The sequence below is a fragment of the Metopolophium dirhodum genome, chromosome 5, assembly GCF_019925205.1.
Source record: "Metopolophium dirhodum isolate CAU chromosome 5, ASM1992520v1, whole genome shotgun sequence".
NCBI classification, from domain to species: Eukaryota; Metazoa; Arthropoda; class Insecta; order Hemiptera; family Aphididae; genus Metopolophium; species Metopolophium dirhodum.
Genome location: NC_083564.1, coordinates 13283732 through 13300470, shown reverse-complemented (window position 1 = coordinate 13300470; position 16739 = coordinate 13283732). Strand labels below are relative to the sequence as shown.

The 16739-nt window shown below is 32.6% G+C and overlaps 2 protein-coding genes and 1 non-coding gene across 3 annotated transcripts; 1 reads left to right on the top strand and 2 right to left on the bottom strand.

Moving 5' to 3' along the window:
* Nucleotides 1–7611: 7611 nt before the first annotated feature.
* On the bottom strand, nt 7612–7683 carry Trnap-cgg (transfer RNA proline (anticodon CGG)). The gene has a single exon. It is a non-coding gene; the product is annotated as a tRNA-Pro (tRNA).
* A 133-nt stretch (nt 7684–7816) lies between these two features.
* LOC132944703 (N-acetylglucosaminyl-phosphatidylinositol de-N-acetylase) lies at nt 7817–11449 on the top strand. Its single transcript, XM_061014180.1, has 5 exons — nt 7817–8340; nt 8416–8509; nt 8576–8772; nt 9924–10051; nt 10115–11449. Exons 1-5 carry the CDS (start codon nt 8070–8072, stop codon nt 10220–10222), a joined length of 798 nt encoding a protein of 265 aa, XP_060870163.1. The 5' UTR covers nt 7817–8069; the 3' UTR covers nt 10223–11449.
* A 1186-nt stretch (nt 11450–12635) lies between these two features.
* LOC132945397 (protein NipSnap) lies at nt 12636–14133 on the bottom strand. Its single transcript, XM_061015126.1, has 5 exons — nt 13883–14133; nt 13571–13777; nt 13300–13465; nt 12970–13237; nt 12636–12911 (listed from the first exon to the last, which is right to left on the bottom strand). The coding sequence occupies exons 1-5, from the start codon at nt 13951–13953 to the stop codon at nt 12763–12765; spliced, it is 861 nt and encodes a 286-aa protein (XP_060871109.1). The 5' UTR covers nt 13954–14133; the 3' UTR covers nt 12636–12762.
* Between the last annotated feature and the right edge of the window lie 2606 nt (nt 14134–16739).

Below are 16739 nucleotides of genomic sequence, written 5' to 3'. Positions count from 1 at the left end.
GAAATGTTAAAATGTAATTATTTTCACAATTCTGTCATTATATAAATAAGCATCAATAATGTTGATAACATTTTTTTTAAATTGAATGGAGAATACCTACTAAAATGTATTATATCCTATTTATATATAGGTACATCATACCTTTAAAATAACCATCATACATGATGTATGATATATCAAATATCAATTAATACAACATTGGAATGAGTACACTATCCACTGTTGTCTACACCAAACAAAAGTTGTCTGATATAAAGTACAAATTAATGTTAACATTATTAAGCTAATATACCCACTTGGCCACTTACACTGGCTAACGGCCATACACTATACAGTATATTATATTATTATTAATAATAGGTAATTCATAAGTATTAGATAGAAAAACTTCGGTAAGACAGAACAAATTGGACGGTCCCAAGCGATTCCGTCTTAGCGAGGTTATACCTATTATTCAATGTTTTCCTAAATCACTTCACTCAGAATCTGAAAAAGTATTTTGGAATATATAGGAATTTGGGAATTGCCTTAAATTACTTTTTAGTTAATTGATTGTAATTGTGTATAATAATTAACAAATAGCTGTAAAATTTTTTTATTACATAGGTAGGTACGAAATTTTTCTGTTTCAGCAAGAACAAAAATAGTCTTGACCTAGATCCAATTTGAAATTGTTTGAGCTAAATATTTAATAGTAAAAAAAATAGTGGTCAAGGCTATGAGGAGAAAAAAGTGGCACGGTTCGTTTAAACATTTTGTTAGGCGATGGAGGGGGTGGATGTTGTCTTTTCAAGAAATACAAATACATGACTTCTATACTATTCGTCTTGTGTACTATATAAATATATAGAAATCTGTGAGTGTGTATCATCGTTGTCCTGTAATTCTGTGTGTGTACTATAAACAACGCGATAACAGATAACAATTAACCACTGTCATTGTCTTATACCAGATTCTATTAAATATGTAATGTAAATTTGTAAATATAATACCTACTAAATAATAAATATTATTGTAATGTTTTAACCATGAAGACTAGAATATCTCCATTCTTCGTGGTTTTAAAAGTTGTAAGTTATAACCATATAGACCTATGAAGTATAAACTAATGGACAGCGCTTAGAGGGAGAAATCAGTATTCAGTGGACGAGATAGCCGAGAGAGAAAGAACTATGCGTTTGGGAATATACCTAGAAAGTAGAAACTAATGGAGCAAGAAAAAAATAACCTACATGTTTGGGATGTTTCTGTGTTTTCTCAGTTTCTCACTCACTCTATCTCGTCCCCATGGACTGTAGGTAGGGTGATGTGGTAGGCGCCGTCCATTAGCTTATAGGTCTATGGTTATAACTTATAAGACACCAAATACACAATTGACAATTTTACAAAACCAATTTTATTTGTCATTTATGAATCATGATGCAGTTAGTTATAATTTATAAATTATAATATTTCGCTCGGTACAGTCACTTGTCACTGTAATACTATTGTGGTGTCACTGTGTCAGTGGTGGTCAAACAGGGGGCTATGATGGGAATAGATCCCCCACCATGACCTTTTTTTCAATGTTTAAGAGCTGATAACCATAAATTATATTTTTATAATCAAATCTTAGATCATATAATATAGTATTATAATACACCCCTCCCCTTTGACAAAATCATTTGACCGCCATTGTATAGCGTGTAGTTATCACTATATAGTATTACCTACAGACTACAGGCTACAATGGACAATGGTCTTACACTTTTATATCATTGAATTCAAATTTAATACATCTATATTACAGTGACCTACACGACACCTACTGGCTACTGTACCGCAGAGCGGTACGCGCTTGTCCATCTTTTTTAAACTTGCATTTCTCTCTAGTCCGTAATTTATTTAATTTACATATTTTTTTTAATCTATTTATATGTAGGTATATGTTAGTCCGTCTTATAATATACCTAATACCTACTATATTGTTACGTTCGATATTATTACTTAATTTACTGTAAAAATATAAATTATATATTATATAGGTGTATAATTTAGGGTGGCCCTTATTTTTCATTTATATTTTTTTTGAGATTACTCCCCATAAAAATGTTCAAATACAAAAAAAAAGTTTCATGCAAATTCTTTAATTTTAACCCGTACCGCAAAAGCTCAGTTACAAAAAAAGAAAATGTTCATTATTATTAATTTTTTTGAAATTCTTAAACATAACTCTAGGAAAAATAATGTTACAAAAAATTCGTGAAGACACAAATGATAGAAAACTAAATTTACCAACATTTGTTTCGTACATATTAGTTTGCAAATATTTTACTTTTTCAAATTTTTGGATCGAAAAGTTAAAAAATAAAAAGCGGAGTGCAGAGTGGTGGATTATGACAGCGGTATTGGAAGTTTGTCTATCGTCCCTTCGGTCCTCGGACAAGATATAGTGTATTATTACAGTATTTGATAAAAAACGACCCTGAGCGGAGGATCAGTGTAACATGATATTATATGTAACAATAATTGCAATATATATAATTATATATAGAAATTAGTGTGTTTTATAAAAATATTATGTAATTTGAAATTATAGATTCATAAATTATGTTTATGTTCAATAGTATCTAAATTGAATAAATAGAAATAAAAATAAAAATATATTCATAAACAGAGCGATGAATGTATTGATTTTACAATTAAGTGTGTTTTATTTTTGTTTTTTTATTAGTATCTGTTATCACCTGTAAGGACAGTAAAAATGCTTAAATTTTCAACAGTATCTTTTCTGATAGGAAAGTGAATCTACTTGGTACTTTGGGGGGTCAAAAGTAAAAAATTCCCAATAGTTTTCAAAAGTGTCGGGAAAAACAACATAAAAATTAAGGAAAAACGGGAATTTTTACGCTAAATTGATTTTGGTTTTTGGCGTAACTATAAACAAATGACCGTATAGATACATGAAATTTTCACTGAACATTTATATTATCAATACACCAAAAATATACACCAACAAAATATTCAAAAAAGTTTAACTTGTTTTGATCTGTTTACGAACAATTTCAAATTTAAATGTTTTAGTTTTTTTTTCGATAAATATCAATACAATTTTGTTGGGCCAAAAAGCGTCAAGATACAAGGCTCTTGGTATATTGCTATTCTACAATAACCATTGAAAAATATTAAAAATACATAGGCACAACTTTTTTTTATAAGCATTAAAAATAACCAAAAAATGTCAGAATCGAACTAGATTTTGACAACATTTATCAAATTTAAAATTTATAAATGATTTTGTAGTTAAAAATGTATAATGTTCAACTTTTATAACAAAGGATTGAAAACTTACAAAAAGGTTCCACGTAAGTATAGGTTATTCTGTAACCAAAAAATCTCAAAAATATAAAAACATTAGAAACACAGTATTTTTAATAGATATTTTATGTTCAAATTTGGAGGAAATTACATATTAAATAACCAAGAATACCTAACACGATTTTAGTTATTTTGTTGTAATTTTATAATATTAATTCATCTACTTGCCCATCTTTTTTTATTTTTAAAACTAGAGCTTTTGCAGCACGGGTTAAAGTTGATCAATTTGTCTAAAAAAATGTTCTTATGCTTTTTTAAGTAGTGGCATGGGCGTAGTTTGGTATAATTATCTGTGGAGGCTGTAGCCCCCATAGCCCCTATGCATACTACGCCCATGAGAAGTGGAACCGATACAAGGGGGGTAACTTGAACATTTTGCAATTTTTTCCTTCATTTATATACCTACAGAGGATCACCCTATTGAGCATGGACTATATTATATAATATGTAAGTATCATTGGCATTTGACGTTCGTTTACTTTTTCTTTCTTATTGAAAATATTGAATAATTGTATACTTTATACTAGGTAATAGGTATATAATGTGATTAAGATCCATCGAGTTACGATTGTGATTATTCTCTTACAATATATTTATATAATATTGTAAGACGTATTTAATTACTTTTAATTAAAACCATTCTGACTAGTGGGCAAATGTGCTCAACGTGACAAACAAACTATTAAGACCTTTACTATTTCGATATGGTTAATGTTTAAGAATAATGTTCATAACAATCACGACTACAGGTTAAAATGAGGTCAAAATGCAGGTTTAAGTGAGTTGAGGCAATATTTAAAGCACGTGTGTGGCGTGTGTGTATTTGCATCTGTATGAATATGTGTGTAGGCGTGTAGTAAATGATTATTATTTTGATGATTATTATTATAATGATTATTATTGTGTATCCATGGTGTATTGTGTGTTTAATGTTTATATTATAATCTAAGCGTACAGCATAGAATAATATTGCGTTTTATCACTTTTATGGTTATACGATACTATGACGTATAATATACTAAGCAGCAAGGGAGACAAGAATAGGCGCAACTAGGCAGTGGCGTATTCAGGGGGGCTAAGGGGGTCTATAACCCCCCCCCCCACCCACCGACTGTGTTCACCATAGAATTTTATTAAGATAAATAAAAAGTGTAAATAAAAGACGTATTGTATTTGTATACTTAGCCCCCATAAATAATTTCTGGCTACGCCACTGCGATTAGGGTTAAAATTCTGGGAATGGGCTACAGCCCACCTAATAAAACTGTTGTTTTTAAAAACAACAATATTGAGGTCCCGGGGGGGGGGGGGGTTATGCCCCCCTTAACTGCGTCACTGGTCACCAATTAATATTATTTAAGCCTGAAGATATTAGGAATCTTGAAATTGTTCGCGTACCATCAAAACCAATCAACAAAAATGATAAGTTTTAAATTATAACTTATAATACTAGAACAGTAGAACGTATAATACTACTTTACGCGTTTTTTTTCTTTAAATATCAATAAAATTGTATCCGTTTGGTTAATAAGCTTGAAAATATAATACAATAAGGTTCGTCACACATATTGATACAATAGTAGCTTAAAAATATTAAAAATACATATGTTCCATTTTTTTTAAAGTATTAACAGTTTAAATTTTGACAACATTTTTAAAATGAAAATAAAATGTTCAATTTTTAAAGTTTAGAGTTGAAAATTTAAAACTCGGTCCAAGTAAATATTTTATTACTCAGGTTTTACGTTGGTTTTAGATTCTGAGCGGAGCGATGAATGTATTGATTTTACAATAACGTGTGTTTTTTTTTTAAATTTTTTTTGTGTCTGTCATCACTTTTTAGGACAGTAAAAGTGCTTGGATTTTCTTCAACAGTAACTTTTCTGATAGGAAAGTGAATCTAGTTGGTACTATGGGGGGGTCAAAGTAAAATTTTCCCAGTAGTTTTCAAAAGCGACGTAAAAAACAAAAGAAAAATTAAGGAAAAACGGGAATTTTTACGCTAAATCTGTTTTTGAGAAAATCAATTTTGGTTTTTGGCGCAACTCTAAAACAAATGAACGTAGGTACATGCAATTTTGACCGAATGTTTATATTAGAATTTTCTATACATCACAATATTTCTCAAATATTTTGACTTATTTTGAGCTGTTTTGTGACATTTTCAGTTTCCATTTTTTTTAGTTTTTTTTAGTCGTCAAATCTGTAACAATTGATTATACACTCGACAAAACGAAAAAAAAAGAAACAATTATTTTTTTGTTCACATCAAAATATGTTTATTAATTATAAACCAAAAATAATACGAAAATGTATAAACAATAATTTTCAAAAAAAATAGCACATTGGCTATATATTATATATAATATTTTACATAATAATTTGTTCATGATAATAAAAGGAAAAAAAAATCGAAATTTACAATAATATGTGAACAATTTAACAATTTGAGATAATTTAATGAAATTTAAAGAAAAAAATATATACCTACGACGGACAGGAGACACAATAAACAAGGGGGGGGGAAGGATGCGAGATGGCGAATTGGTGCGGAAATGTTATGTTGCTGGCCACTGGTCACCTCTGCACGTTCTCCGACTTGTCCCGCGGGTTGACGAGTGTCACTGGCGCGTTTGCTCGGACGCTTGACGACCTTGCCCAGCCGGCGAGGCCAGACCGAGACGGCCACGGGAGCGACCACGCTTGACGGCGACGGACGGCGGCTAGTGCGCGATGTCGTGCGAGTCGACGGTCGACGGCGCGATGACTCGGCTGACGGACGGCGAAGACCAAGACGCGGAGCGAGCAGCGAAGTGAGATTTTGTGTTGCGGAACCGGTGGGGACGAGCGAAGAGACCGAAGTGGGATTACCGCTGGGCGAAAAGGCGAGAGTCAGCGGACCACAACGCGATCCTTGACTCTCGGTAATTTTCGACCTGGCGTTGTCTCTTTGGCCGCGTCTTCGTTTCGCCGCCGCGGTGAAGTCTCACGCTGCCAGACCCTGTGAAACAGTTAAGTTTCCGCGAGTCCGGCACCGCTGACGTCCCCGTGTTCCTGCACGCAAATCTCCATACCACTCACCCCGTGCCGAAGTCTCCGCCGCTGCCGTCATGCCGAGTCGCCATCGCCGTCGTACCGAGTCGTCATCGCCGTCGTACCGGTCGGTGTACCGTCGGGGCGGAATCGTTGCCCGCGCCTGTACCTCTATGATAGCAGCCGTGTCGTCGCCGTCTTCCGTCACCGCCGCTCCACGTGACCGCAACTGCAGTCGGGCGCTCGCCGAGCCGCCAGAGGGTCTCGCGCGTCAACGACGACCGAGCGCGCTACGCCAGCGAACCCGTCGCGCCGCGGGTGGTCGGAGAACATGCGCGGGTGACTTACCGCCGCGCACCGTCCGTGCTCTTTCTCACATCCTCCCCTCCATTCCGTCATGACAGATCCTGTCCGTCGTTCTCAACCAAAACGTCGTCGAGCCCGCGGGAGTCGGAGTGGGATCGACAGGGCCCGACTCCCGAGGACGGCGCGTCCCCACACGACGACGTACGCAACTGCTCGTCAGCAAAACGGAATGGTCGTCTTCTGCTTCTGCAGACCTAATAATATGAAATGATTGAAATGTACCCACGAACCCGGTCGGGCGGGCCTGCTGTGGCTCAAAAGTGCCCATGCAGCGGAATGCCATATACGCCGGCCGTGCTCGTTCCTACGGCGGATACATGGTTAAATATATGTGTCAAAGAAATGCTTATATTGCAAATACTTATGTTACTAATGAAATGGGTTTATAACAGTATGAATAGGTTACTCACTATAAAGTGAGATAAATTCTATGACATGACTAATTAATTCTAAAGCACAAATTATAGGACCCCAAGTCCAAGTGTCTCCAACACGGTTATCTATACACCGCTTAAGAGTTATGGACTGGAATAATATCGCCGAGTATAATCGAACATAGTGTAGAATGTGAATTTTGCACCTATAGCCAAGGGCGTAGCTATACATTTTATGAGGGGAGGCAACCGAGTGTATTTTTAAATTTTTACCTCAATAATTTTGTTAAATATTATAGTTTATCTGTTTATCCCCCCCCCCCCCCCCCACCCTTCTTGGTTATGTCTTTGTGTATAGTTGTATAACAGTGGTTGTTGTTGATCACCAGTCGATCACCTTCAGTTTTCAAAAAACGATGGAGGGCCTTTTATTCGCCCCCTTTTCAAACGGGTTGAAAGGAAAAAAAACCATAAAAATTACGGGCCTGTCCGGGATTTGAACCCGGGACCTCTCGCACCCGAAGCGAAAATCATACCCCTAGACCAACAGGCCATGCTGTGACACTCTTGTAAACTGTAGTAATTTAATGTGAACTGGCCGAAACATATGGAAGATAAAAAAAATTAGACGACGTTGATAAATAAAAGCATGTTATCGATAGCGTAGATATTAGATAGTAGTTACTTTTTTCATAGTGATTAGTGAAGTGTCTTATAAGTTTAATACGTCTGAACTCCTGAAGCTGAAAAGTTAAAATTGAAATCTGAATATTATCTGATATTCTGCTCTTTAGATCATGGGACTTCGAAATTTGTACATGCCTGATCTTCGTTTATAGTTTTAATAGTACTTATTTAGTAGTAGACAGTTTTAAGTACTAAAGTACTGTGAACTGTTCAACAATAACGCATCGATCCTATATACAGTCTAAGAACACAATGTTGTATAAAATATTCCATCAAAACATTTTCGAAGTCATAGACCTGAGTTCGGCTATGCTCATGACAGCGTCGGTTCTCGTCGTTGGATACGTCTGGACATGTTTGCGGGCCTCACGCAGGCAGAAGATGCTCGAGCTGGAGAACACACCTCACAGGGTGCTATTGATCACCGCACATCCCGACGATGAGTGTATGTTTTTTGGCCCGGTCATACAGAAGCTGTCAAAAATGAAAGACGTACACCTTTTCTTGATGTGTCTGTCCGTTGGTAATAACTAATAAGGCAGTGGCGGCGGTAACGCCTTATGGCAGTTCTCAATAGATTGTCAATAATACATTTCAGGTGACTTTGAAGGTAAGGGCTCACTGCGCAAAGCTGAACTGTACGAAAGCTGCAATATATTGGGCATTGAAGAGGGCAATATACTGCTGTGCAAGTAAATTATTACTGGTATAATTTTACCACGCTCTGGTATTGTTGTTATTGAAGTGATTGATTTCAGAAATACATTGCTTCCGGACAACCCACGTGTGGACTGGGACACAATTTTACTGTCCGATAAGATTGCTGAGCACGTAGAACAATTAGAAATAGATACTGTTTTGACATTTGACAGTTATGGTGTTAGTGGCCATCGTAATCATATATCAATTTACCTAGCATTATTCCATTTGGTTTATAATAAATTGCTTCCAGGTTGTAAGTGTAATATAATATAATAAGTAACTACTAGGGCTAGGATTCATATGCATTAAAAAATTAATGAAATATGCATCTGGTTTATTTAAAATATTATTAAACAAATACTTAGGGCTGTTCTTACAATGTCCGGTAAACTATCAGTTAACGTTAACCGACAGATTTTATTACCAGCAAAATTTGTTTGGTTAAGTATCGGTTAACTTTAACCAGACATTGTAAGAACGGCCCTTAGAATACAAAAAATATTGTTATAAAGTTCTATTTACTAAAAAATACTACTCTAAAAAAATATAATAGGTACGCCAAAAAAATATGATAAATTGGATGCTTAAATTACAAAAAAATTTTAAAATAGTTCTATAATCTAAAATATTGTTCTAAAATTATCAACGCTATTCAAATGTATTACCATTGATTAAAAATTTAAAACATCATGTAATTATTTCATATTGTAATACCATTGATTAAAAATACTATAAATTGCTCACTGGCTGGTTTTTTGGTGTCACAAAATATTTACTCCCGGTAGATGGTGAGGCGATGTGACTACTAGCGATTACAACATTATCCGATCTGACTAAACTGGGCGGCTGTGTTAATGGGTGCGGGCTTGTGGTTAGTAATGTCGGGTAACGTTGTAATCGTTAGTAGTCATATCGCCTCGCCATCTACCGGTAGTAAATATTTTGTGACACCGAAAAACCGGCCAGTGAGCAATCTATATTATTTATAATCAATGGTATTACAATATGAAATAATTACATGTTTTAAATTTTTTAAAATGAACGATCTTCTGTTATACCTTAATATGTTCTTAAATATACCAAAACTCTGTTAGACACCTAATACGACATTCGTAATTTGTATGTATCTAAATATTGTTACTTCCCCTTGAGTGCGATAAAATGTCATGTAACAAAATATACCAAAAAATTTGTATTTTTTGCGTTCTTGAAAAATACAATAATATTAATTTTATTCAAGATATGTAAAAATATGCCAAAGAAAATTTACCTCAACATGGACTGATTTATGGACATTACAATAGCAGTAATCAAGTTGAAAAAAAAAACATACCAATGCATATAAATCATAGTCCTGGAAATAACTAATAACAAATAATTGATGATTAAATGTTTACAATTTAGACTGTCATTTATATTCACTGGATTCAGTCAACACTTTACGGAAATATGTCAAATGTATTGATGGGTTATTCAATAACACCTCAGACTTTAAATGTACTATTTCAACAACAGAACAAAATTGTGTTACAGTAAATAATTCATTTTTTTTATTTACAATTTTTTTTTTTTTTTATTAATATTTATGTTTTCAGAAAGCAATGCAAGCACATGATTCTCAGTACATTTGGTTCAGAAAACTGTATATGAAATTTTCTAGATATACTAGAGTAAACACCTTTACAACCATTTCTGCTGAATAACTTTTGACTTGTAACCATAGAATAATATTAGTTTTTATTTATTTATACATTTAAGTAGTTCATGACTGTGATAATTTGATTACTATAACAGTTTTAACATTTCTCATTATTGGCATTATTTGTTATTATTGTTTATATATATTTTTTTTGTACAGTTTACATCTTCCAAAAATTGTTGTCCTTGTAACTAAAGATTGAAATGCCAAAATGTATTACTGAAATAAACTATAAATTTGTTTTTATCAATCTGATCATAATTATTTAGCTTTAAATTTAGATAAGCCATGTTTAAAATAATTTAATACAAATATCAAAACAAGCCAACTATATCTCATTGATTACATAATTATAATTAAATTTACTATTTAGTATATAAAAAAGCCAAAAATTAGAATTGTTATTGACTGCAATTGTTATTGAAAATTTTAGTACAAAGTACAAAATATGTAAAAAATTAACAATTTATGTATGATACTAATTACATAATATACCTATATCACTATTGAATTTAAATTCTATAATCTATAGTCATAACCAGGAACTAGATCTATTTAATCTATTCTGAGCTATGAATATTAAGGGATGTCAGCGCACTATTTTGTTTTTCTCTGACCGCTACAAGGCAAATTTGTGTTCAGTAGAACCAATCGTGTTTTGTCAGTTAAAACTAGAGTGAATCGACCTATTATACAACATATGGCTAAGAACATTATCAGTCTGTGTACGTTGGCTTTTTTATGATTATCAAATTGTTCAGCGGTAAATAAATATTTTTAAACTGTAATATTTTATATACTTATAGTTTTAACTTGCATACAAATTGGAATATTGTAAATATTGTAATGCTAAGAACATTATCAGTCTGTGTACGTTGGCTTTTTTATGATTATCAAATTGTTCAGTGGTAAATACATATTTTTAAACTGTAATATTTTATATACTTATAGTTTTAACTTGCATACAAATTGGAATATTGTAACTAACTTAGTTTATAATAGAATTCACTCTAATATCAAAGCTAATTATACAAGATTTGTTTTGTTAAAAGAAAATTTGCCATTTTTCAAGTAGGTCCGAGATAAAACAAAATAGTGTGTTGACATATTCTTAATGATAAAATATTTTATCACATAAATAATGGTCGATAAGTGCTGCCTTATAATAAGTTGTATGTATTTTAAGTCTCCGGCATTGCCAATATGCAGTTACCACAAGGCACATATTCGTATATTACATATTATAATATCTATAAACATAAATAATTCATGTAGATTACGATTATAAAGAATGATTTATAATTAATATTAATTATTGAGTACTAAATTTATTTTTCTTTAATTTTTATAATATGAATATCATGGCATCATTTTATGAAAATTAAAATTAAAGATAAAGAATAATATTTTACTTATTACAATAATGTAATTAAGTACACTTTGAAACATACCAACCTTCATTAATCATTATTAATTAAGGTAACTGTATAGTTTTATTCAGGGGTTGTTCTTATGACTTATGAGGGCAGTATAGTAGCGTACATAGTAGTTTGTATACATAAATAAATAAGTTATTATGATTGAGGACCTACACAATTTTTTTAGCTGTCTTTAGACAAAACTAACTTTTTTCATCCCCAAAAATGTGTTTAATAGACACCTAACTTGGGCTTAACATTTTAAGAACAAAAGGAAATCAGCCAACTCCACTTGCTCTGCCCGATCTAAGTGATATCAGCAATAAACTATTAGCTTATAGAGCTATTATCAGACCAATGTGGTCTTACGGCATCCAGATATGAGGCTCTGTAAAACCTAATCAAAGATCAATCTAAACCTGTCTTTTTCAAATCGTTTCTGCTTCTTGGTTCATCAGGAATAATAATCTCCATTATGATTTAAAATCCCAACACTCTCAATCAACCAAATTATACTACAATGTTTTTCATTCATGGTTATCTAGTCAAAAAAATCTGCTAATAAAGTAAATAACTTACTTTCCTCTCGCACAACACCCGAAAACTCCCAGATTTTTGAAGCCACCCTAGCCTAGAGACCTTCTAATGTAATTTTGTAATCTGTCAGGTGGTACTACTGAGTGCCCTCCCAAACTCATTTATTCTCATCACTCTGTACCTAATTAAAATTATATACAGTAATTATTTAACTTAAGATTGTAATTATATGTTAATTAAAAAAAAAGTAGATAAAATTAATTCACTACCATTAGGTTAGTGTATTTTACTATAAAATATATTAAATGCACATTATCTGATAATAAAAATCAGTTTAACAACAATATACTATTAAAGTCATAGACATATTATATTTCTATGATTATGTTGTTTTGATATTATAATGAGGGAACAATGTCCAAAATTGACACTATTGTAAATATAACAAGACAAATAAAAACATTATTAATAAATAAAAATGATTTTATTGGAATTAAAATTAGGATCCAATAACATGAATAAAAAAGAAATAAAGTAAGGACCACAAAACAATTATTTCAGAATAACATATTAAAAAAAAAAAACTATATTACTGAGTTGGGGAAAAGGGTGTTGGATGTAGTATTTTAGATTGCATTTCTTTAATTAGTGGAACCGTGTATGCAACACACTCATCCCATCCAGGGGACATCCAAGCAGCTTCTCTAGTCTGTGTACGTACTTCTAAATTTTTATAACCTGAAATATTTTAATAGTGTATTTCATTTCATCAATTATTCATAACAAAAATACTTACACCAAAAATGATGAACATTGTAGAGACGACCAACTTGAGAGAAGAAGCCAGCAAATGGCTCGTCGTTTGAACGCCGGTGATTGATTGCTCTTGCCCAATTATTACCCCACTCTATCATTGTACCTGGTTTCAAACTGTAGCTACGAATCTCATATATGTTGGAACCAGATTTTAATTCAATAGAAGGCCAGAAGCTGAAAGCTAATAAGTACTGTAGATGCCTTGAACGTAAGAACTGGCCACATTGATTGCGTAATTTTGTGTATTCCTTAAATAATTAATACTACTATGAATGCATTTCTATGAAATTAATCAAAATAAAAAACTTACTTGATTTTGTATTAAAATTGTATTGGTTTTATCGATTTCTGCATAACCACCTTGATGTTTCCATAAATGTACATATTGGTCTAGGTCACCTACACGTACAGACCAAGAGCCAATCAGTTCATATTTTAAGTTGGGTATTTTTTGACACAGCTGGACTACCTGTTCACTTGAATAATAATAAAAAAGGCATATTATTGTTGGATGTCTATGGGCTACAATACATATTAATACAGAAAACAATTCTATATCAAACACTTAAATTATGACTTACTAGTTTTTCATATAATTATCAGTCGAATCGGGACGTACGTTGTGCGTTTGTAATTCATATATTACTTCTTTATCGGATAACATGCGGGAGTGTTGTTCTTTAGTTGGTTCTATTCGTCGAACCAGCAATTTCTTTAGCCATCCCTCATTAGTGTTATTTTCCGACTCTTTATTGTCTTTAAGAGTGGCCGAGCTCAAAGACAAACACCTGAAGAAATAAAATTTGGACAATGCAACATTAATACACTACCGAAGATTTATGAATAATTACAACTAGGAGTCATCATTGTGCCTAAATATAACGCCGACTTACCTGAATTGTAATGGTACGGCGATTTGTTTTGTACACGAGAGCGTACACTGTTTCAATATGGAATTAAACATTTTTGATTTTTGAGTACGGTCGTTTAAAAACGTAGTTAATTGCTATTTGAAAAATAATAGGTAGGTATACCCTATGGTCTATTGTCAATTCGTCATGTCCGCCGGCACGTAGTACGTACCACTCTTTCTGTCAGTACTCGCTATAATTCAGTAGGCACTATAGGCAGACAGGCTGTGTGCATGACGTCGTTTATATTATCACAGTGTCGTCTTCTGGCGATAACATAGTTCATGGACTAACAACCATCATTCGTTATCTTTCCATTGCCGACTTGGAATTTACGCCGTCTCAACAAGTGATGATGTTCTCATATTGTCTCATGAAGTCATGACAATTTTAAGCGAAAATAGTGTTTGTGATTTGGGGGGGGGGGGAGGGGCCTAAAGCATTACTTTGATAATATTGAATAAGCTTAAAACAAAATGTAGGTCCACATATTGTCCTCTAAAATATATTTTCAAAAGTCCTAAGCCTTCTTTCTGTTGTACTGGTGGTAGACCAAGCTTCACAACCATAGGTGAGCGTCGGTCTTATTATTGCCGTATATAATCTAATTTTGGTCTTCTTTGAAAATAATTTTGATTTTAAGAACTTACCTGAGGAAAATGCCGCTCTTTCAGCCTTTGTGATCCTCACTCCTATTTCCTTCGACCATAATAATTACCATCCTTAATTTTAATTTTTTTTTTTATTTTATTGAATAAATTATTAAATTTAAAATTGTTTACTTAATAGTTAATATATATAGGTATACATAATAATGTAATGTCCGCATAAAACATCCAGTCAGAATATATTTCAAATATATTTCAACCATAATGACTTTAAATAGCATATCATTAACAAAGGCGCCCACAGAAAAAAAACAATTTAAGAAGCAAAATATAAATAATTTAGCTAGGAGCTATAGAGACTTCAGTCTATAATCTCTAGCATCTTCAACACAAAAAAATTAATAAAAAAAATTAGTTTATCAACGAACGATTAACCAGGTTTCCCTGAAAAAGCTGGACAAAATTAAATGCAAAGGTAATCAAAAGATGATCAGAGATAGAGATAAGATTGGATAGAGATAGCAGTTAATACTAAAAAACAGATACTTAAATAGGTAACGAACTTAAAACTTAGAGCAAAAAAAAAACAATTATGGTTATTATTATCCGCCGAGAAACGTCGGGTAATACAGCTAGAAGATAATAATAATATAATAATATTATTGATTGTTTTATGTATTGTAAACAAAATGTGTTCCCCGGCGAATTGTAAGGGTAAAATTCAAAAATGAGAGCAAAAAAATATGGTAATTACTCATGACCATCCGCCGGATAACTTTTCTTCTCAACATTCGTTGTCGTCACGATGTCTTGTATCGGAGAAACCGGAAATGAACTGATGGAATCTTACAATATTGTTCGTATGCGTACGTGTGTTTACCTCAAATATGTTCTTAATAAAAAAACATTTTCAATGGATCGGATATAATTTGTGTATATAGTATATTATATATAGGTAGGTACGGGTATTCACTATTGCAAATTGCAATACCACATAATGTGCGTACCTCTTGCAAGGTGTGCACATGTATACGTCATATAGTCGTGTAAACTTCCTGTATAACTACTTACTCCGACTTTGAAGTATTTTGTATTGATACGCCTGTAGTTCGTGGAGTATATATATAATATATGTATGAACTCATTATTGTTGAATGTAGATTGAATAGCGTACATTATGACGATCTCAGGTAATATCGAAATCAGGTAGGTAATATAGGTATCAGCTGTATGACGGTATATAATATAATATGTTGATGAAAACGTGTCGTTTCGTTGGATACAATAAATTGGTATACCTACCAATGTATAAATGTACAATATTACGTCAAGAAGTTTAATATAATAAAATAAATCATAAACAGCTATAACACCAAGTATGCTCATCTCTATTATTTAATTTTAGGTTCTGAACATTAGCTTGCCGGTGACCATATAGTGACGACCACGGTTATCTACTAGTAGTAACCGTGGTATATGGATTAATCATTTTATAATATCGATCATCTATGTCACACGCCAATCGTCATCGTTCGTCGGAGACGATTCACATTTCTAATAATTTCAAATTTAAATGAACATTACTTTAGAACACAGCAGTCAAAATTTACTTTCATATTTTGTCCTGCCCAATTTATTTTCACAAAAAAAATCTCAATATATTCAGTTTGGAGCGAGACGAAGCCGGATGAAGATAGCAATGCTTTGATATTGGAGATATGCCACAGCTATATTAAACCCGAAGATTTGATGTACACGTAAGTTTGTTTCCCTATTCTTTTGGAGCTTACATTTACTTTTTAGTCTTAAAACTAATATTTATTTCCACTGAAAATCTGCTATACCACCATTCACCACGGTCCACGACCGTTTTCCACCAAGTTTTTTATTTAGAAATTTAAAAATGGTTTTTATACTTATACAATACTTTTACCTAATTATTTTACTACCTAATAAATGTAAAAATGGAATGTTCATTATATGTCAACCATTTAACACGAAAATATACTTTTTTATTTATTAAATTGCGGTAGTAGAGATAACTCGGAAGTACCTATTCCGATTTCCACAAATAAATAAATATATATAAGGTATATCTATACTAATATTATAAAGAGGAAAGATTTGATTGTTTGTATTGAATAGGCTCTGAAACTACAGAACCAATTTAAATGAAATTTGGTACATAGATAGTTTAGACACTGAGAAAAAACATAGGCTACTTTTTATTA